The sequence below is a fragment of the Gordionus sp. m RMFG-2023 genome, chromosome 3 (genome assembly GCF_954871325.1).
Source record: "Gordionus sp. m RMFG-2023 chromosome 3, tfGorSpeb1-WG-v2, whole genome shotgun sequence".
Classification (NCBI taxonomy): Eukaryota; Metazoa; Nematomorpha; class Gordioida; order Chordodea; family Parachordodidae; genus Gordionus; species Gordionus sp. m RMFG-2023.
The window spans coordinates 21,277,892-21,301,165 of NC_088777.1; the positions used below are offsets into that span (position 1 = coordinate 21,277,892).

The 23,274-nt window shown below is 25.3% G+C and overlaps 1 protein-coding gene across 1 annotated transcript in view; it reads left to right on the plus strand.

Annotated features, from left to right (window-relative positions):
- Positions 1 to 4,835: 4,835 nt before the first annotated feature.
- LOC135926071 (collagen alpha-1(IV) chain-like) overlaps positions 4,836 to 23,274 on the plus strand; it is a 74,130-nt gene continuing 55,691 nt past the window's right edge. Inside the window, exons 1-2 of the mRNA XM_065461737.1 lie at positions 4,836 to 4,861; positions 15,492 to 15,598. Coding sequence (XP_065317809.1) covers positions 15,542 to 15,598 — 57 coding nt within the window. The 5' untranslated portion in view covers positions 4,836 to 4,861; positions 15,492 to 15,541. The remainder of the gene's footprint in view (positions 4,862 to 15,491; positions 15,599 to 23,274) is intronic.

Genomic DNA, 23,274 nt, shown 5'->3' on the forward strand with positions numbered 1-23,274 from the left:
ATATCTTATATTTTTTGATGCCTTTCACCTATTTATGAATTTCTTTATTTAATATTAGTCCAAAATCTTTTTTAATTAAAACTTTCAGAAGATTTTTAGCTAATTTTTTTTATATATAGTTTCAAAAGTGTATAAATAAGGCATATAAGGTAGGAATATTTATTAAAATATCAGAATTACTCATCAAATTAATGAATATATATACAAATATAATCTCTATAATATTATAGAAGGGTCATTAATATTTTGTAATCATATGTTCTTTATAAAATTAAATGATTGAAATAATTTATGACAGATAATATGCATATAATTAATTTATACGTTAAGACTATGCTTTATTATATGAATTATTTGCTATTATTATACGAATTATTTTTGATTTAACAACTTTCCATAAGCCTGCTGTTTTAGCCATGAAAGCCCAAAACACCTTTGCTTAGAACAATGGATAATATTATTAACTCTCCAACCACATTGCACCCATAAATTACAATGGCTCTTTGGAACATTTTATAATTTATGACATAGTTAGTCAAGGATATTTTGCCTAAAGCATGTGTTCCAGCTACAGTTCAAAATGATTTCAAATCATGTGAAATTTGGCCATTTATTACTATATAATTCTTAATGATATAATACATTAATGAATGATTCACCAAATATTTTAAATTATGAGAAAACTAATAATAATGTTTATAATGATATGTCACTGAGAACATCAGGTCAATTCAACGAAACTTTTATCGCGAAGGAATTTTATAATCGCAAAACCCATTCCGGAAATTTTTTTCGCAAAAAAATTATTGCGAAGACAATATCACGAAACCATTATCGTAAATTTATTTCCGCGAAACCTTAACCGCCAATACATTTTAGTGAAACTTTTATGGCGAATTTTTTACCGCGGATGGAAAAATTTATTGCGAAGACAATATCACGAAACCATTATCGTAAATTTATTTCCGCGAAACCTTAACCGCCAATACATTTTAGCAAAACTTTTATGGCGAATTTTTTACCGCGGATGTGTTTGCTTGCAGTCATTATTGCGAGCGCATTACCTCAAAACAATAAATATATTGTGAAGGAAATTATTTAAAGGATAACAAGATATTGAATATTAATTTACTAACAATATTTCCTTAGATTATAAACGTTAAATGTTTTATGGATCTTTTGTTACGTATTTGTAAGCATATGACCTTCATCTGATAAGATAAATAATAAATTAACCAATATCTTTCTGGGCTCTTCTCATGCATGGTTCTAAGTACGGAGTAGGTATTTGGTTCAGATTTTTACCCTAATAAATTCACCACGAAATAAAAAATACTAAAAGCTAAGAATTTTTGATAATTTTCTCAGATTTTTTAAAAATCATAGAAAATTTTGCTAAGTAATTTTTAAAATTTCTCAAAATTATTTTATTCAATTTTCCTAGTTATAAAGACACGGAATAATGATTAATTTTAAAACTCAAAAAATCTTGCTTATGCACTTAAAAGATAAATAGTAAATATTTCCTGAGCAATATATTATATTTTCTAAGAAATTCAATTCTGAAAAATTAAAATTTTTACTTAGCATAATCATATTTTAGGAATTCAGTAAAATTAAAGTAGTTTTAATTATAAGTAATTAAGGGAAAAAAATAATATATGCTATAGCACTAATCTATATGTATTGTAGTTAATTGCATATTGGCTTAAACTACCGAATTAGTGTAGGAAAAGTTTGGCAAACTTCAGTCTCAATATTAAATTCAGATTCCTAGTTAATTTTGAACTAATAATTTACAGAAAAAATAAAAAAAAATATCTATAAAGATCATAAGAATCCAAATATTTTGAATTAGAGAAATCCCTTATTTCACTTAGATGCAATTTATTTTTGAATTACTATTCAATGAAGACAGTCTAATAGCTTATAACTCTTGGAAAGAATGGCAAAACTGATTGATGAATCTTTACATATTATAGACTTCAGACTAGCGCAAACCATATATCAATTTCGCCAATAAGGATCTAGGTTTAGCTAATGAATCCAATGATTAATATGTTAATAAAGCCTTAGTTTCATTTGCGCGTTTTATAAAATAAGAAATCGAAGAAATACATAGGACAGGATAGCAAAATAAATTTATTAAGGTTTAAAGAAAATAAAAACTTTAAAAAAATATTATTCAATTAATATGATCATAAAAATGAATGTTTCAAAATATAATAGTCATTATTAGCAATTAGTAATGTTGTCGGCTAAAAGATTACTAAAAATCATAGTAAAAAAATTGAAAACTCGAGCGACTAAATTGGTCAACAAGTTTATTCATTTAGACGGCTTAATCGATCGATTTAGTCGGCTTAGTTGACCTATTTAGTTGACTAAATCGAATTTTTGAGTCGTACTTGAATCACGGTATAGTCGGGGTAAAAATATAAATAATAAATATGTTAAATTGGGATTTCAATGAAGATAAACCATAGAAAAATGACAATCGTCATAATCGTTATTTATAAACTTTAAAAAAAAAAAATTATAAGCATGTTAAATTGAAGGGAAGATTAAATAGAAAAATGACAATTGTTATAATCGTTATCTTTAAACTTTTTTGAAGCAAATGGGTAAAAATATAAAGTGTAAACTTGTTAAATTAAAATTTCTTTGAAGATGTACTGTAATAGTAAAGTGGCAATTGTCAGAATCGTTATTTTTAAGCTTTTTTGAATTTTTTGCTGAAACGAGCGGGTTTTTAGCCCACGCCAGCCCATCCATGGAGCGGGAGAGTAAAATAATTTTATAAAACGAACGAGCGGGTGGGTTAAGTAATTTTTAAACTCATCACGTATTAAATTATAAACAGCAAAATAAAAATATTATTTATTGATTTTAAAATCAAGACAAATTTTATGGAGTCAAAAAGTGCGTAATAGCGTTTGTTTTTTCTGCATATTTTTAAACAAGTATATCGTTTTATAAATATTATTAGGTAAAGATCATACTTTACTTATAACGTGCGCGTAACCAGAGAGGAAAAAATTACCCCCCCCCCCCACCCTCTTAGCAATAATCTTTCAAAAAATATAATATTTCAAATAGATTATATTATATTTTAAATATTAGCAAAAAGTTAATATTTAAATATTTTTTTTGTATTAAATTTTATCTCACAAAAATGTTAAGTTTATTTTTATTTTGTTTAAAACAGTAAACAATAATGGATATAAGATAATTTTATCAATCAAAAAAGATTCATTTAATTTATCTATTAATAAATATGATTCGGTAACTTTCTAGTGTTTATGAAAAGTTCAGATATCCAAATAGAGGAAATTTGCTAAATCGAATTATTTCTAAGGTGTTACAGGAAAAAAGAAACTGCAAAAAGCATCTATTACAGCTTTTTTGATCTAATGTGCCTATTTTAATTCCCCTTGGGGAAATATCTGAATAGGCTATATTATTAGTTCAATACCACTAAATATCAATTATAAATGATAAACTAATCTCAATTTTATCATGTATAAAAAATATTGACATCTTTTTTTGTAATTTAATATCTTGAAATCAAATTTTATTTAATTGATAAGAACATTGGCAGGTTTGGCGGGGTATTTATTAGCCATTTTAAAGCAGGAATTATTTTGAATAGAAAAAAATTTTTAATTTATAGAAACATTAGATTAGAAGCCACTGGATTGTCTAGAAGCACGAACGACAATAGATTGACTTTTTTTGTAAATTATATGGTTTTAAGTGACAAGTTCTTCCGGGTGTTATAAATAATTATAAATTAACCTGGTAAATTTGACCATTTATTTACTTAGGAGTTAGGATTAATATTTTTATACAATATAAATATACTTAAAATAAAAATGCACTATGCCACAATTTTCATTTTTTTAAAATTTTATAAATAAAAAACTAAAATATTTTTTTCATAAATATTAATTTCTACTTTGAGAATTTGCCAATCTCTTTTTTATAGCACTTAAATTCTTTATGGACAATATAACCTTGGCCTTCCTTAAGCATTTTTTACAAAATAAAATTTTCATTTATTAAAATATATTCATTTTTGATTTAAATAACAAATTATAATATTTTATAAAAAATTTAAAATATAAACAATGCTTGTTTATTTAATTTATTTATGTCAGAGACCTGCAACCCCGGTCTGGCTCGGTGTTTTTTTAAAAAATTTTCCGAGCTAAAAAATTTTTAGAACCAGGGCAAGAACTTTAAGTCGTGGATGCCTCTAGGCAGGGTTGGCAAATCGGTCAATTGACCGAAAGAGTATTTGACCTGGGCAAATACGGTCAAATACTTTAAAATGCTATTGGTGAATAAATATTTTTTTCATATTAAAATATTAGAATTTCTATTTGAAATATAAAAATAAAAAATTTTTTCTCATTATTAATTTGATTGGATCTCAATATATAAATAAATATAATAATTTTACTAAAGCATGGTTTGAGAAAATTATTAATTGCCAATTTATATTACATTATGTATTTGATTTATTTTAATTAAATGATGATATTTTGAGAATAAATAAATTAGGAAATATCCCTACATATCTTCTTCCTAGAACAAAGGCATGGAAAAAATATCATGCCAAAATATATGGTCAAGCCTCCCAAACTTTGGGGAAACAGTTGGTGGTAGTGAACCCACCATCTTGGAGCAAATTGAAGGTGATGGGACTTATAGGTAAAACATATTAATATAAAATTTCATTTTATTCTTCTTTATATAATTTAGGGCAATTATTGTAGAGATCACTGGGGTTTAAAATTCTCATATTATTCTCAGGCAATGGTTGGCGTAATTTATGCTAATATTCGAGATGGGAAAGGTAGTTAAGAATTATATTTATGATACACACAAAAAAATAGATGTAAAAACTTATGTCTTTAATAGTTATATCCCCTTTTTTACATATATAAAATATATTAATATTTTTGTAAGGGCCCTATATGACATATTTTATATTAGGATAATATTTAATAAAATTTATAATTTTATTTATTTTATATAAAAGGTGAAGGAAACCATTTTGAAAATATTTCAGATTGTAATCATTTATTTTCCATTTAATCATTATTAAATATTATATTAGGATTAAATAATTTTTATTATAAAAATATAAATATTTCATTCATATTATAATTTATATTCCTCCTAATAAAGCATAACATGCCCCCCTCCCCGAAAACTACGCGCCCCCTATCAAAGAAGCTTAATTTAAATTTTATTAATATAGAATCGTATTTAGCTTTATAAGATGAGTTAAAAAATGTTTTTTTTATTTTAAAAAATATTTTTTAAAAAAAGGAAACATAGTGAAAATTTTAAAAAATAATTTTTTTACATGACTAAAATACGCGCCTCCTTTTCATGATTGCAAAATAAATATAAAAATAATAATTTAGGTTTGACTAAAGAAAAAAAATTATATAGTATATTTTAATTACTATTAAAACGTGTAGGCCATTAGGGAATTTTTTGAAACAAATTAATTGCACGTTTTTTAATTTTGAAGGATTCGATTCTAATTTAATCACGTGAGTACGACAAGAATTTCGGACAGTGAATTTTTGTGTATTTTATAATTTATATGAAAAATCTGCAAAAATGAATGGAAATTAAGTTTAATTCAAAATGACGAAATTCACAAGGTAGTTTTATTTATGTTTAATTTAAAAATTTGCTAAACACCTAGGATAATGAAGAAGTCCTGCTGAAATTACAAAAGCCTTACCCACAAATAAGGGAAGTCACTAGCATTTACAATTTCATGGAGCTCTAAAAATATTTTAAATTATTTTCAAAATGACTTCTTTGTTTTAGGTATAAAACAAATTTCAGGACCCACTACTTAGTGTTGTTAATTTGCTTGGTCGTAAAATTTACGACCCTTTTATGTGCTCAGGCCGACCCGGGGTTCAGACCCGAATGACGATTTATTGAACATATTGATTAAATTAAAAATAAAACCCATTTTTAAGATAAAAATATTTTGTTTTTAAAAATTAATTAAAATAACACATTTTTTACTAACTAGAAGTTTTTAAAAAATGTTAAAATAAAAATTTCAGATAATTTAACTTATAAAAAATTTAAATTGATTTTATATATTCTGGACAGGAGAAAAGATGCTTTTTTATAATCCCCCCCCTTATAAATATAAACGAATATCTAAAAGTATTCTAAATATCCAAATCAAGTTCAATCTTGAAAAATTCAATATAAAATTGTTAAATTTAGATATATTTAAAAAAATTCCAAGGCCCGACCCGACCTGGCCGGAATTTTTTTTAAAAATATTTGGCACACCTAGCCCAAAGCAGATTTTTTTTTAAAAATAGGCCCGGCCTGAAACCCTTCGGAATTTTTCAGATTATGCAACACTCTCGTTTGAACAGTTATAATTATAAATTTGATTAAAATTATTTTTTTTCATTTGTTTTTTAAATAATAAAAAACAGATTTTTTTTCAATTATAATGTTAAAACTTGTATTGTTTAAAACTGAAACTAGACCTGTGCGCCGATGTCTCAATTGACGGCGGCGGTTTTTTTAAAATTTTTTATCGGCGTTCGGCGGCGCGCCGATTTCGCCGCCGCCTACTAAATTGTCGGCGGCGCGATATTTATTTAAAAATTTTTTTTTAATAAATTTAATTTATAAATCAATGTATTACATTTTTTTTATAATTTGGCGCTTTTTTCTAACACATTGTTAACATAGTTGATTTCTTAAATTATTTCCTGTCTCACTTCAATTTAAATTCATGTATTTTCTCATTCTCAGAAATAGACTAAGGAATTGCATTTTCACTCAGATCAGAGTCACATAAACAACACATATTAGTAATATTCTATTGATTTTTATTATAACAAATATATATTTGGAATGCAAACAAAATATTAAGTAAGAAATATAATAAATCAGAATTCAGATTTAGCTAAATTATAATTATCATGAATAAATAGAATTTTATCAAGATTGGTGTGACATAAAGAACTCCTTTTTGCATTGAGTATTAATCCAGCAATGGAAAAAATTTCGCTGGGTGTACTAATTGCAGGTATACAAAGAACCTTCCTAGCTAAATTAGCAAGCCTAGGAAGTTCAAGTTGCTTTTTCTTCCAAAAGGTTAATGCATCCTCTTCTGGGATATTATTTTGGCTTAGCAAAATATGGCATTCTTGTTCTAAATTACTTATATTGTTATAATCACTGCCTGGAATGGAATGTTTACGAGCTATTTTGGCGATATAAGAACTGGAATGGAAGTCTCCCCATTATCTTCAACTTGGATTTTACTTTGTGCATTTTTAACATTTTCTAAAAGTTTTAAATGTCTTGTTAAAAATTGCAATGATGTAGTAGAATTTGAATTTAAATATTCTGACACAATTTTCAGATTTTGAAATCTGGGATCAAGGAGAGTCGCTAATATCTAATGTTCAAAATATAATTTTATTAATAAAAATATAAAATATTGAAGTTCAGTAATGGGAAACCTATGGTCAAGCTTTTTTTGCAACAAATAATATCTGAGGAATCAGATATATTGATCTGTATGTGGGTTTCTATTTCACTGCGAAATAATAACCCTAGATTTATAGTCGATCCCCTTTGGGAGAAAAGAAATTCCACCGACTCTCGGAATGGAATTAATACGGCATAAAGCTCGTCAATCATATCCCATTCATTATTATTAAGTTTTAAACATTGTTTTCCTATTTTATTCAAAACATTATTAATAGGATTTTTGTTCACGCTACGAACACTTTCTAGCATAATTAATATGTTGTGCCAGCGGGTAGGGCAATTTAATTATAACGTTTTTGTATTATATAGATTGGTTGGTGTAATGACATTTCTATTATCGGCTTCATTATCAAAATGGTCATCAAGGTATGGATCAGAATCATCAATATCCAAGATATGACCTGTCTCATAAATTGACTGGAGACATTTACGATGCTCATCTTCAATTTCACATTCCAAATCAGCTACTCGATATCTGAGGGCTGAAATAATTTCTCTAATTTTTTTAAGGAGATTATCAATTCTGGCAACTTTTTTTATACCATCAACTGTAACCAAATTATCTAGTCCATGGCCTAAGCATAAATGATGCTCATAATCCCCCAATCTGACGCTTCTTTTGACATTTGCCCCTGCATCAGTTACCATGTATTTTGGCTTTTAAATGAAACTCCTCTTCGATACCATCAATCTCCGATAATATGGTTTCCCCAGTATGCTTTTGAGTCACATTTCGGGTTGCCATGGTAAAATATTTTAAATCAAAATTTTCATCTAAATGATGAAGACTAAATGTAATATAATTTCGCCGCTTGAAATGATCGGTCCATAAATCAAAAGTAATGGAACAGAATTTTGGACCAGCATCAATCAGGTTTAAAACATGTGCCTTTATAGAACAATAAACATCATCAAGTGCTCCCCGACTAATAGTTGTCCTATTAGACAATTCTGATGAGGAATCAATTATCTTATATTTCTATTTTTTTAGGCAATTTATTTTTTAATATTCATTTTATTTAAATTTTAAACCTTTAGAAAATCTGTCATCCCATTATTGCTTCTAGAATCAAATGGCAATAAATCTAAGCAGCACATCAAAACATAATTTCGCCCTATTAGAAAAAAGATATTTAAAAAAGAGAAACAAATAAAAAATTTAATTTAGTTTTGAACTTTCAAAATAAAGTTTTACATAATTTAATAAAATATATTTTTAGTTTATTCATTAAAAAGATCTCAAAATAGAGCTGACAATAAACAAACTAAAAATTTAGTTGTTTTAAAGTTTTACATAATTATTTTAATAAATTTAAATTATACATTAAGTTTATGCATTAAAAGGATCTCAAAATAGAGCTGACAATTAACAAACTAAAAAATTAGTTGTTTTAAAGTTTTACATAATTATTTTAATAAATTATATATTAAGTTTGTACATTAAAAAGTTCTCAAAATAAAGCTGACAATAAACAAACTAAAAATTTAGTTGTTTTAAAGTTTTACATAATTATTTTAATAAATTTAAATTATATATTAAGTTTATACATTAAAAGGATCTCAAAATAGAGCTGACAATAAACAAACTAAAAATTTAGTTGTTTTAAAGTTTTAAATAATTATTTTAATAAATTTAAATTATGCATTAAAAGGATCACAAAATAGAGCTGACAATAAACAAACTAAAAATTTAGTTGTTTTAAAGTTTTACATAATTATTTTAATAAATTATATATTAAGTTTATACATTAAAAAGATCTCAAAATAGAGCTGACAATAAACAAACTAAAAATTTAGTTGTTTTAAAGTTTTACATAATTATTTTATTAATTTAAATTATACATAAGTTTATGCATTGGATCTCAAAATAGAGCTGACAATAAACAAACTAAAAATTTAGTTGTTTTAAAGTTTTACATAATTATTTTAATAGATTATATATTAAGTTTGTACATTAAAAAGTTCTCAAAATAAGAGCTGACAAAACAAACTAAAAAATTTAGTTGTTTTGAACAAATAGAGCTTAATAAAATTAATTTAACAAACCAGTTAAAAATTTAAAATGAATATTAATAAACATTAATACTAACCTAAGAGCCATTTTTTATCTTTTATATTCTTGCTACATGTTGGCGTTGGCTTTAGAAACATTTTTAGAGTTTGAATGGATTTATTATTATTAGTTTTTTCTGATATTTTATGCACATTAATTAAGTGACGAGAAAGGTTACTCGTACTTATATTTTTGCTATAACATTTGATATCATAACTAAAAATAAATTATATATAAATATAAGTCTAAAATTAAAATAAATTACTGTGAAAATGGATTATTTTTATCCGAATCTTCCTCATCTTTTTTCCCCAATTTTAAACAAGGTTCACAATAAATATAATCAGGTATTATCGTGCTTTTCTTATTCTCATTCTTCAAAATAAGATTTCCAAAGTACTTCCACACATAACTTGATTTTTGATTAGTAGAGAGAGTTGTTATTTCATAATTGTATATAGGGTGGTTTAAAACGGGCAAATCCATAAAAATAATTAATATAGCCGAAATGAATATGGTGTATGAATGAATGTAAATGATATACACTATTCTATTATATAAAGCAATAGAATACAATTCATGTTTTATTATATTGATGTTAATATTCAAATTTAAATAATAATAATTTAATATATAAATATAATTAAACAACATTCTAAATATTATACACGCCACGCCGCCGCCATATAAAAATCGGCGGCTAACCGGCTCACGCCGCTGATCTCAATCGGCGGCTGTTCCGGCGTGAATAAAATTGCCGGTGTGAGCCGGCGGCGCACAGGTCTAACTGAAACAGAATATAAAATAAAACAATATAATACATAAACATAATTAGGTTACTGCCACTCTCGGGGGGTATATTATTTTTATTTTATTTTTTTTATTTTATTTTTTTTTGTTATTTTTTTTTGTTATTTTTTTTTGTTATTTTTTATAAGTTATTTTTTTTATGTTATTTTTTTATGATATTATTTTATGATATATTTTTTTATCAATTTTTTATTTTTGCCTACAAATTTAATATTTTTTGTGAAGATATTTTGAGGAGAATTTTGCCTACAACTTTTATTTTTTTTGTGGTAAAATATAGGAATTATTAATTCCGCATATTTAAGATATTTTTAGGAGAATTTTGCCTACAAATGTAAATTTTTTTTGTGGTAATATATAGGAATTCTTAATTCCGCATATTTAAGATATTTTTAGGAGAATTTTGCCTACAAATTTAATTTTTTATTTAAGTCTACAAATTTTTATTAATTTTGTATTAGGGATAAAATAGACCCCACCTTTGAAGTTTAAGTGATTTTTAATCTTTCTAGTGAAGGGTTAAATCGGAATATAGTACGCAATTAAATATAGTATTAAAATTTATACACCAAATATAGTATTAAATACCCAATTTTATTTATTAAATTGAAATATATTATTGAAATTAATACAGTGATTTATAAAATGAATAAAAATGTCAAAACGATTTAACAATTTATATTTTCTAAAATATCTATATTCAAGAAGATATTCATGAATATTATTGCGATCCCCATGTCTTTTGTAGTTTGCTTTTAGGTCCCACCACAGCCTTTCGACTTTTTGGGTGTCGATGGATCTGTCATTAGGATCAACAAAATTTCGCGAATGATTGACCCGATAATGAAAATAATTGGCTTGTTCTAGCCTATTATATCTAAGATAAATAGATTTAAAATTATTACCACATTTGATTTATAAGGAAAAATATATTTGCATACCCTAACCACGAGTCAGTCATTATCGTCAAATCATGCATTACATTATCTTTAACCACACGCAGTGTGGTATCAAATATCTTAAATACAAATTTGTAGAAAAAACTTTTTTAAATATCTTAAATAAAAATTAAATTTGTAGGCAAAATTCTCTTAAAAATAACTGAAATATGCGGAATTAATAATTTCTATATTTTACAACAAGAAAAAATTAAATTTGTAGGCAAAATACTCCTAAAAATAATTTAAATATTTTACCACAAAAAAATTAAATTTGTAGGCAAAATTCTCCTAAAAATAACTTAAATATTTTACCACAAAAAAAAATTAAATTTATAGGCAAAATTCTCCTAAATATAACTTAAATATGCGGAATTAATAATTCCTATATTTTACTACAAAAATATTTAAATTTGTAGGCAAAAATAAAAAATTGATAAAAAAAATATCAAAAAAATATGATAAAAAAATAACATAAAAAAATAACAAAAATAAAAAAAAAATAATATACCCCCCGAGAGTGGCAGTAACCCATAATTAATATTATATAATTATCTAGTGAAGTGTTACGTCATGTATGTATAAATAATAAAAAGAAATTATGTTGTAAATTTATAATTTGTGATGAAAAATAGCAAAGTCACATGATGCGTTTTTTTATATTTATGAAGTTGTTTATTAATTATTATTTTTTAGTTATTTACTTAGATAATTTTTTTTAAGAAAATAATCATTTTAAAAATAAAATTATGTTGATTTATGTTGATTTTTTTATAAAAAGTGTAAATTGAAGATTTTATATCTCGTCGGTCTAGAATTGGAGTGCTCCATCGACATTTTCAAAATTTTTGAATTAGAAGTGGATAATTACTTAGTTATTCACAATATATATTAGATCAAGAAGTGGATAATAACTTATTTATTCCCAATATATATATAAATAAAAACTAGATACAAAAATATTAATTTTTGCCAAAGTTATTGAAAAAATTGATCAATAACTTTTTCCTATATTTTATTTTAAACTTTAATGTTGATTTTCTGATTTTAAACATTTGCGCAAATGGAATTTATTTTTACAAAAAAAAAATTTTTATCTCAACAATGGGTTTTATTTTTAATTTAATCAACATGTTTATTAAATCGTAACACGACCCGTGTCTGAACCCCGGGTCTGTGCTCGGGGTTGGTGCTCAAAACTGATTTGGTCTATTTTTTAGACCCAAACCCCGGGTCGTTTTACACAACCAACCAATTAACAACACTACAGCTACTGCCAAAAATATATTTAAAAATTGATAATTTTATTAAAAAACGAGTATAATGAGTGCTAAATCTTTTACGCTTATATTCTTTACACTAGTTCAAACGTTCCTATCCCATAGTTAGAGGTATATGTTTTATTACACTTTAAAGCTGAAAATACTTTCTCAAGAACAAGAAAAGAAAGTTTTTTTTATCTTTAAAAACCAGTATTACTATTATAAAAATTAATATTTTCGATAGATAATTATTTATTTGCAACTATTTGGTTTAATTTAAATAAAGTATAATTAAAAACATCCCTATAATTTTATTACTAATTCGTGTTTTTCTGAAAAGTTGTCAGATTAAAATTAAGGTTTGCGTTTCCTAAAATTATTTAACGCTTAAAGTAATTTATAAATCTAAACGATAAAATTTTCATTTATTTTTTGTTATTTATGATATGTTTAAAACTTATTTACATTTGTAAATAGTAAAAAAAAAAATATTTCTATAATATTATTAGTAAATTATGTATAGCATAATTAGCTATAATAAGTATTAATTCCCACTTTTATGCGATGAAAGCTTAGTAATAAATTAGAGTAGACTAACACGCCTGTCTCCAACGTACCCCGAGTTCCTTTACATTTAGGACCTTATTATAACTAAAAATCCCCGACCAATTATGTAATGAGACAAACTATTCAAAAGCTAACTTAACCTACCCAAGTGTGAGTGATATTAAATTTATTTAGGCATCAAAATTTTATTAAGTCGAAGTAAACGCAAAACAAGCACAGTCGAGCCTGATTTGGACTACTTTGAGTGTGATTTTAACCTAACGTAGACAGTTTGACCAATTTATCAAGACTTTTACTTTTTAAAAAAAATATATTCTTAGTTTAGCAAAAAATGAGATAATGTTCAACTATTATCAAATAATTTTTTTATTTTTATTAATACATCAATATCATGATTAAAATTATGAATTTATACTTAAATTTTTATAAAATATGAAAATGGTTTTATACAAAATATCTATCTTTGTTATCTATTTGTTAAAATATGTTTTGCATTTTTTTGATAATGCCTATGAACATTGTGAACAATTCTTTAAGAAATAAAATCTTTTAGCACATTCTTTTTGAATATGTTGATTTAGAAATTTAATAACCTAAATTTTATATAATGATAACTAGTTTCATTTGTTTTCTTTATTAATTTTCTTATTTGGTATAAATAGTTACAAAAAGATTATTAAATTTGTGAGTGAATGAATGCGACAAACAATAACAAATGTTCCGAGGTCTTAGGCAAATAGGAAAAAAATGAAAATCTGCCCACTTTTCATAGTAAACAGTTGTCCCTAATACTAATAGGAATTTGATTGGGACTAGTGTTGTTAAACAGCTCATTTGAGCCAGTTTTTATAAACTGTGAACTCAATATTTTAACCAGAAAAATATAGCCTAAACCTCGAGATTTGGATATCTATTTGTGCCATCTACGGTCAAAATTTTAGGCTTGCGTAATATTGTTCTAGGTAAAATATTGAGTTAACGTTTGCTAACACTAATTGGGAGTCAAAATTTTGTTAAATTAGGGAGTTGCCCAAATTATAAAGGCCCTATATTAGACGGGTTATATGATATAAATTTCCAAACAACTATAATTAGACAAACAGGGTGCCGACCAGTAATAGACGGGGGGTGTGGAGGACAGAACCTCCCAGATGTTTAAATTCCTAAATAAAATTCTGAATACGCTATTGATTGAATTTGAAAATATTATAATTTGAAATTGTTTAATGAAATATGTAAATTATTTATTGTAAACTTATTAATTAGAGTTAAGTATATAAAATATAGAAACGGGATAATTGAATGCCACCCACCTATGACAAATTGTATAAGAGTAGATATTTCTTATTTTTAGGTGAATCTCGCTCCTGCCACCCACTTAAATATTTAGAAATAAATATAAAATTTCTCCCATGAATATAAGGATTTTTATAAAAAAATATATATTAGATTCCGTTATGAAAAGCTTTAGTATTTTTTTTGTACCTTACAATGATATAATTGGTACCTTATATAAAAAAATATTTTTAGTTTTAATTTTTACCGCGAGAATTTCAACTATAATTTACTTTAGTTATACCGATATGTATAAACTTAAAAATATTATTTAATATATAAAAAACATTGCATTATCACAAATCAAATGTCCATTTTACCGTGATATTATTTTAATAATTTTTTACATTGTTATAAATTGGGTCAATCGAAAACAATTTTTTTTTACTTTTTATCCTCTAAATAATTATAAATAGTTGAATTTTGTTTAATATTATTATAAAATTATAATGAATATATAAGGTAAATATATATTATAATTGATGAACCAAACATATAGAGTCTACTAGATTGATCTCTTAAAAAAATATTAAAAGAAAACTATTTTTCACCAACTCGATAAGATTATCTAAAAAATTATAAGAAATGTTATGTTTATGATATTGAAATCTTTATAATTTTAGTTCAAAAATCAAATGTACGATTCCAATAATTCAATGATTCCAAATGATAATTATGATGGATCTTTGAGATTTTCCTCAATTAACCGCAAAAATGATCATATTTATATTAAAACTTTAATGGACATCGAAAAAAACCATCACCCTAATAACATTAAATCACCAAATAAAAAATCTACAAAAATATATAAACATCACTACTGGTGCTTTAAGTTCAAAGTTGAAAGCTTATTTGAACAAAATTTTACTAAGTTATTAGTCAATAACATAGCAATTATCAGCCTATTAATATCAGGCCTTATATGTGTCTCCCTGATTCCCATATTTTATTACCATTTAGATGGGATAGCCACTCGACATCGAAACGTTTTAAAGGTATTAAAACAAAAAATGGAACAAAAACAAAGGACCATGGAGTATATTGCCATTCAGATACAAGATATCCAGGTTAATAATCAGTATAGATTTAAAAACTCTCATTAATATTAAATTTATTTTTAAATATAATTTATCTACTTTTAATTTATTTTATTTTCTTATGCCGGTTGAGTCTATGTTGATTACACTTGAAACACGAGAGAATATTAAGAAAATCTTGGAATGATTTAGTAGGCAAATGATACGTTACTTTGTGATGTCGTATTTTGGCATAAAAATCTTGACAGGATGGAGTATTCTTTGAGACCAAAAAATGCTCTGAAGGCCCTTTCCATGTGTAATTGACCTTTAGATTCCCTGTTTAATATCAAAACATTATTAATTATTTTAGGTACCTTACCAATTAGTATACCTGCACTAATAAATAGTCTTTTTCAATCTTAAAAAGGTTAAAAACCTATTTAGGAAATACCACTGGTGAAAAACATTTAAATGGATTAGCCCTATTAAATTATAAGGAGATTATTCTAGATAGAAATTTGATCCTAGATGAATTAGCAAAATCTCAGAGAAAAGTAGACCTCTCTTTAATACTTCAAAGCAAAAAATTGCAATATGATTATTAGTTTTAATATATAATATTTATAATCAAATTTTTTCATAAAATGAATAGTTATAACATTTATATAATTTTTGTATTAACTCTTCAATTTTATACAATTAATACTATTTTTAATCAATGTAAATAAATAAAATCTATAATGAAAACTCTCTAAAATTTTGTTATATGCAAATATTTAAAATATTTTTACCATAGATTAAGATATTAGCAATTGAGTTTCATAAAAAATGGGAATTTTGGAGGGCTTCGCCCTCAAATTTTTTTAAACCCCTTCCCCCCCCCCCCGCCCTTTTCTTATGAGAAAATCTTGGCTACAGCACTGATAATATTGGTAGAATAAAAATAACGAAACGATAATTGAATATTGTATGTATATGAATCGACTCTTGATTTCTTACATAAACTAAATTTCGTTAGCGTAGTTATTATGTTTGTTTTTATATTGAAAGTGCACATTCAAATTTTGTAGCAGAACGAGTTTATTTTTAATTCAAAAAAGGTTAGAAAATTGTTTTTTTTTTGAAGATTACTATTTAAATAAGATAAGTCCATAATAAACTAAGGTTTTTGCTTTCCACATTGACTTTTACAATAAAATGACAAATTTAACTAGGATAACATATTGTTTAAGGATGTCTAATTTTAAAAAACATTATACCAAAAAAAGTTAACACAAATAGGTTTACTAAAAAAATTAATGTTTTTAGGTTGTGGCTTAAATAACAAAATAATAATTAATTAAATTTATTAGCTTTAACGAAAAATAGAAACAAAATATTTTTAATATAAAAATAATCTTTGGTCTAAATCATTTTTTTTCGAATATAATCATTCAAAAATGTTTATACTTATCAGATACCTGCTAGGCCTATTATCAATTAATCCGTTGGTGTATCGATTCAATGCATTTTTGTTACAATTTTATTTAACGTTTCTTACTATATTACAAATACTTAACACTATTTTTTGTATTAATATTATGAAATATATATCTGTCGGGGCTTATTTTTTACAAAAACATACAAGACAAATTTTATTTTACATAATGATTGACGAGCAAATCCCACAAAAAATAGAATGAATTATGGATATATAAATTTTTTACATTTTACTTATATTATTGATAAATCCAATGCATTGACTAAGAGCGAAAGAATATTTATGTAACGAAATATAAGCTAATCTAAAGCCAACGACATTTCTATTCTTTAAATCATTTTTTAAAATTTTTAAATATATTTAAAAATATAATTAGTTATATATTTTATTTTATATATAAATAAAATATCAAACTAGATACTATTTTATTCATAACATTTTTAGAAATTTGGGTTTTTACAATAGATTCCTCATTTTGAATATTATGCACTTAAACAACTTTTATTATTTTTATAATAAAAAAATGTTTTCAAGATACATTTGATATATCGATGGTTTTAGGCCATATTCTATGTGTATATAATTTGAAAAGTATCTCTCAACAATCTGCTACAGGGTTACCACCCTTCATACCTTTTCCTGTCCATTTTTCTATAATTAATTTCTAATAAGTAAAAAAAGGAATTATAGCGTATATAACTTTACTGTTTTAGTTACATTCAAATTCAAACCAAATTCTTTCATTAAACCTCTTTCGACATTCGTTATCTCATTTTTTTGCAATTGCTAACACAAATGATTTTTTAAATTCTTTTAAATATTGGTTGTAAACTAAAATCCAAGATAGGGTAAAATTATTCTTTGAGGTAGAACAACGTTTTATATTAAATTTTATGAAATTCCAATTTATTCATGATTTAGATAATTTTTCTAATCAAAATAAGAATATTTATAAACAGGTATTATTTATTAAATAATTTGTCATAATTCTGAAATTAAATACATACTGACCACTTTAAATAGTGTGTCTGGTTTATAATACATCTATTTTATTATTCAGACACTGTTTTGTATATAATACAAAGCTAATTTTTCAAAATTTGACACCTTTGAAATTAGTATTTTAAAAAATAGTTAGGAATGTGATATAAAACAAATACAAGAACATATATTATGTACGTGCAAGACAATTTGTCCTAATATTATTTTTTTAAATTTACCTTTAAAAATATTTTTTTTATTTCCTTTTATAACGCTTTTTAATTGGAATGATTGAGCTTATGAAAGAGAATAAGCGTTTCAAGAGTAATTTGCAAATTGCACATGGAAATTATTATTGAAACGCTCTTACCCTCCATGCTCATACTCTCCAACTAGAATTCGCAGAGTTAAGCGAACATATTAGTCAATGAGAAAATCAATTGCTATTATCTATTTTTTTTAAAAAATCATAATTACAGTTATTTAAATTATAAACTTTATGCAACTAGTAATAAGCTTTAAAAATCGCATGCTCCCTATTTTTAGATTATAGAATTATCTCTTAAATTAAGGAATATGTTCCAGCTGTGGGGGGGGGGGGGGGGGTGGGCAGCTGCTTACTTGTGAGGGCCACTATTTTTTCAAAATAAATAAAGCATTCATATATTTTTTTTGCTATTTTTATTAAAAATTAGTAAATGTAATATAAATTAGAGGTCTGCATTGGGTGGGTTTTTAGCCCGCCCCACCACTCCCTCCATCTAAGCGGGTAGGCGAGCAGGTTAAATTTTTTTAAAGGGCGGGTGGGTTAAAAAGAATTTAAACTATGGGCGGACGGGTGGGAGGGTTAAAAATTTTTTGTTACTTAATATTATTTATGTAAATACTAAAAAAAATGCTCCTTGAAATTTCAACATTTTTTATACCAATCCATATCTGAGGATTTATTGATATAAACATGTATTTTCATAGAAGAATATTATAACGAATGCCCCTTACTCTCAATCCTTCCCTCTAAAAATATAACTTATCAATCCAAAACAATCCAACTAGAAATAGTCCAAGTTCCCATATAGTCTAAAAATCCGATTTATTCATACAAATATCTAAATCCAATTTATTCATACAAAAATCTAAAAAAAATATCTAAGTATCATAAACGATAATCATTAAATTGCTAAATCTTCCAGATCAATCCCGTCTTCATCTAATATAATGTCTTCTTCACTCCAAACCGCACACAAAGAAACTTTTATTGTTCTTTACCACAAAAATCCATGTGATCATTTCGTTTTTCTCCCATCCACCAGGAAACACTAATCCCCCTGTCAGAAAATAACTGACATTTGATATATTATATTATATTTATTTCTTTTTTTTTCAACGGCTACAACATGCCCACACAAGCCCAGCGTCCCTCTCTTTCTGGTGGTATTGTATGAATCGTCCCTTTGAATTGTATCGGTACGCCTTGAAAACGTTCAGGTTTATTGAATCGTCTCCTTTTATGATGATTTATAATATAATATCTCCGGTACATTTCAATATATAATCACTGGAAAAAATGTTATAATAATGACATTTACATCGTGGTATCCATATTTATAATCTATGGAACATTAATATTAACAATGTAATATCAGCAAAACGTAATAATTCATTCATTTTAAGACATTTGGGAAATAGGACTTATAATATACATTATTCGGGGTTTGATTAATGAGAATGAGGAAATACTGATTTTACATATAATACTGTAATGTAAACCAATGGTTTATGTGTGAAATGCAATTTCAACCACATGTAATCTTCCTTCTATCATGAAAAAAAAACAAAGCTACATTTTTTTTAATTATCTCCTAAAATAGATATGAAAATCCATTTTTAGGTATTAAAATAATTGCGAAAAATTTCCGAACAAAGATTTTAACAAAATTACAAGACATATATATAGAAATAAATTTAATATTTTATAGGGAGGAAAAATATATAATATGTAGAAAATACAATATTTTCCATCTAGGAATTACTCAGTATCCTAAGAAAAATATACCATTTCTACCTAACTCTGCCATCACAATTAGCACAAATTCACAGAAATGTAGAATGCAAAGTAACAAAAATTGAAAATATAATGGGCTATATGGTATATATGTAGAGGATTCTTAATATAACATTCACAATATAAAATAATCTGAGTTTGTTCTTTTTCCTTTTAAAAAAAAACATATTCATAATATAAATAGTAAAATGTGATGTGCTATAAAATTATTACAAAGATAAAAAAAAATGTAGTATGCAAAATAAATTTACACAAAAAAAAACAATTTACAAAAAAACTTTCTCAAGTATGCACACTAAACGGTATTCCCACCTCAAGGCATACCTATCAACACGGGCTGACCTTATCTGTAAAAATATTTTCCCTTCAGATCATTGCATACCATAAAAATAATATAATAAATGCAAATAAAACTTATTATAAAATTTTATACTTTAAAAAAAAATATGTATATTAAATATAAAGATTTCATAATTTAAAAAAAAATATATATATTAAATATAAAGATTTCAATTTTAAAAAAAATATTACATATCACCCAATATATCATATAAATCCATACCAAATTTATATATATATCAAGTGCAGACATTAAATCAAAATAACTATCCACATATAACACTATAGATATTATTCTAACTTCATCATACCTCAATTCCTTTAATTTATCATTCATAATTAAATATATCATATGTGTAATTCACATTACACCATATTTCATAAAATGGTTAATTACTCTAAAATAAATAACATTAACTCACCCTCAATAGATCCTTAATAATATATAAACCTTAATTGAAACTGAATTACATATTATAGTAGCATTAATTAATAATAAAACTATCCCCCACATGTCCATCCCTTTAAAAACCCAAAATGCATAATTATATAACAATTACTTTATTACAACAATCCACTTTTATATATATACTTTCATAAATTCCCATATTTAGCAATTCTTTCTGTCCTGCATATCTTGAGGTCTAATCTTCCTACGGAATACCTATAACACCATTCAATGAGTCTTAAGACCTACTAAATAATAAGACCATACCTACTGTCAAAATTGGATGTACAATATACAACTAGACATATATTATAACCAATATTATTGTCTTAAATTCCTGATCTTATTTTCATATTCCGGCCTTACATACTTTCTATCTTGGGCTTTATAAGCTATACATTTAAACAAAATTATATTATCCCTTAAACTCACTCTTAATCTCACTTACCCCTGTATAGTGGTTAGTACATATGCGTTGTCAAAATTTATCATATAATATAGATATATCACAAAAATTTTGTTTTACCTTTAAAACCGAATCACTTCAACTCTTCCGATCCTGGTCAGCTGGCAACAATTTAGACGAATGCCCCTTACTCTCAATCCTTCCCTCTAAAAATATAACTTATCAATCCAAAACAATCCATAGAAATAGTCCAATTTCCCATATACTCTAAAAATCCAATTTATTCATACAAATATCTAAATCCAATTTATTCATACAAAAATCTAAAAAAAATATCTAAGTATCATAAACGATAATAAATTGCTAATTCTTCCCGATCAATCCCGTCTTCATCCAATATAATGTCTTCTTCACTCCAAACCGCACACAAAGAAACTTTTATTGTTCTTTACAAAAAAACCCATGTGATCATTTCGTTTTTCTCCCATCCACTAGGAAACACTAATCCTCCTGTCAGAAAATAACTGACATTTGATATATTATATTAAATTTATTTCTTCTTTTTTTCAACGGCTATAACAAATATAACATCACCGTGGATGAAAATCTGATTTTACCCGATTCTCCAAAAGCAAAGTGAATTAAATTAAAGGTATTTAAATATAAATGCAATGTTTGAAATAGATAGTATCCACTTGAAAATTGAACAACAAAAGATGGAAGGATGTGTCTGTTACAGAGGAGAGCACCTTACATAATGACATAATGACATAACAACATATTTTAATCTTAAAGTAGCGAGTTTTTGTATAATTTAGTAAGATTTTAGGCTAAATTTAGTTTAAGTTTACCATTTATAAACAATTAATTTAAATTTCTTTTTTTTATTTATTATTAAAGGCTTCATTTCCAGAAAATGTGGATTCATTATTATTTTTGAATTATAATTAGAAATAATATCAATAAATATTAATTTTATATATTTATATTTTTTACATAAATATTTTTTTATTAAATCAAATAAATTCCTTATCCGTAATTTCAATTAAATATTTTTTTGCTTAATATAGATCTCATAAAACTTTTTTGTAGGGGTGTAGGGCTGAAACTGAATCATTTTTTAAAATTAGTTATTTTAAAAATTGTAAGAATGAGTTAATTTAAATTTTATGGGCAGCATGGGTTAGAAATATTTTTTATATAATTGGCAGACACGTAAAAATTTTTAGACTAATGGGCGGGCGAGTAGATTTTAGACTCATGGGCGGGCTGGCGGATATATTTTTTTAAAAACTATAGGTGGGTTGTGCGGGCGGGTTAAATTTTTATAAAAATATTTGACGGGCGGGCTTGTAGGCTAAAAACCTGCCCATTGCGGACCTCTAATATGAATAAAATAATACTATAATATAATACGACGATTTTTATTTATAAATTTTTAATAAATAGATAAATCCCTGTTATTCTTTTTTCATAAGCCATTAATACTAAATTTTGTTTACGTTGATCTTTCATTGATTCTCTAGTACTCAATAGAACTCTTTATTATAAAGAATGAGGCCTCGCAAGAAGCCGTTGATACCCCAATGATGATGGCTGCTGAATAACATTTATACAATTCTTTAAATGCAAGATGATATTTTTTTTTATAAAAAATATTTAGAATATTTTCAAAATTATGTGTTTCTTCAACTTCTGCAGCTAATAATCCTTTTACTATTTTCATTTCATGATATAACGTTTCAAGTTTGATAATGATTCTAATGGGACCATTTTATCTGATATAAAATAATCAAGGTCAAGGGAGGGACAATGTATTAAAACATGATGGAAGATTATAATCATCTTGTGCAAATCTATCTAAAGAGCGAACAACAAATTAATCAATAATTTCATAATTGTAATTTGGTCTCGATTATAAAATCTTGAAAATTTGCAGACGTTTTAGCTACCCATGATGATTTTTTGGGGATGAGATTAAATTTTGTTAAAAGTTTTTCTGCCATAA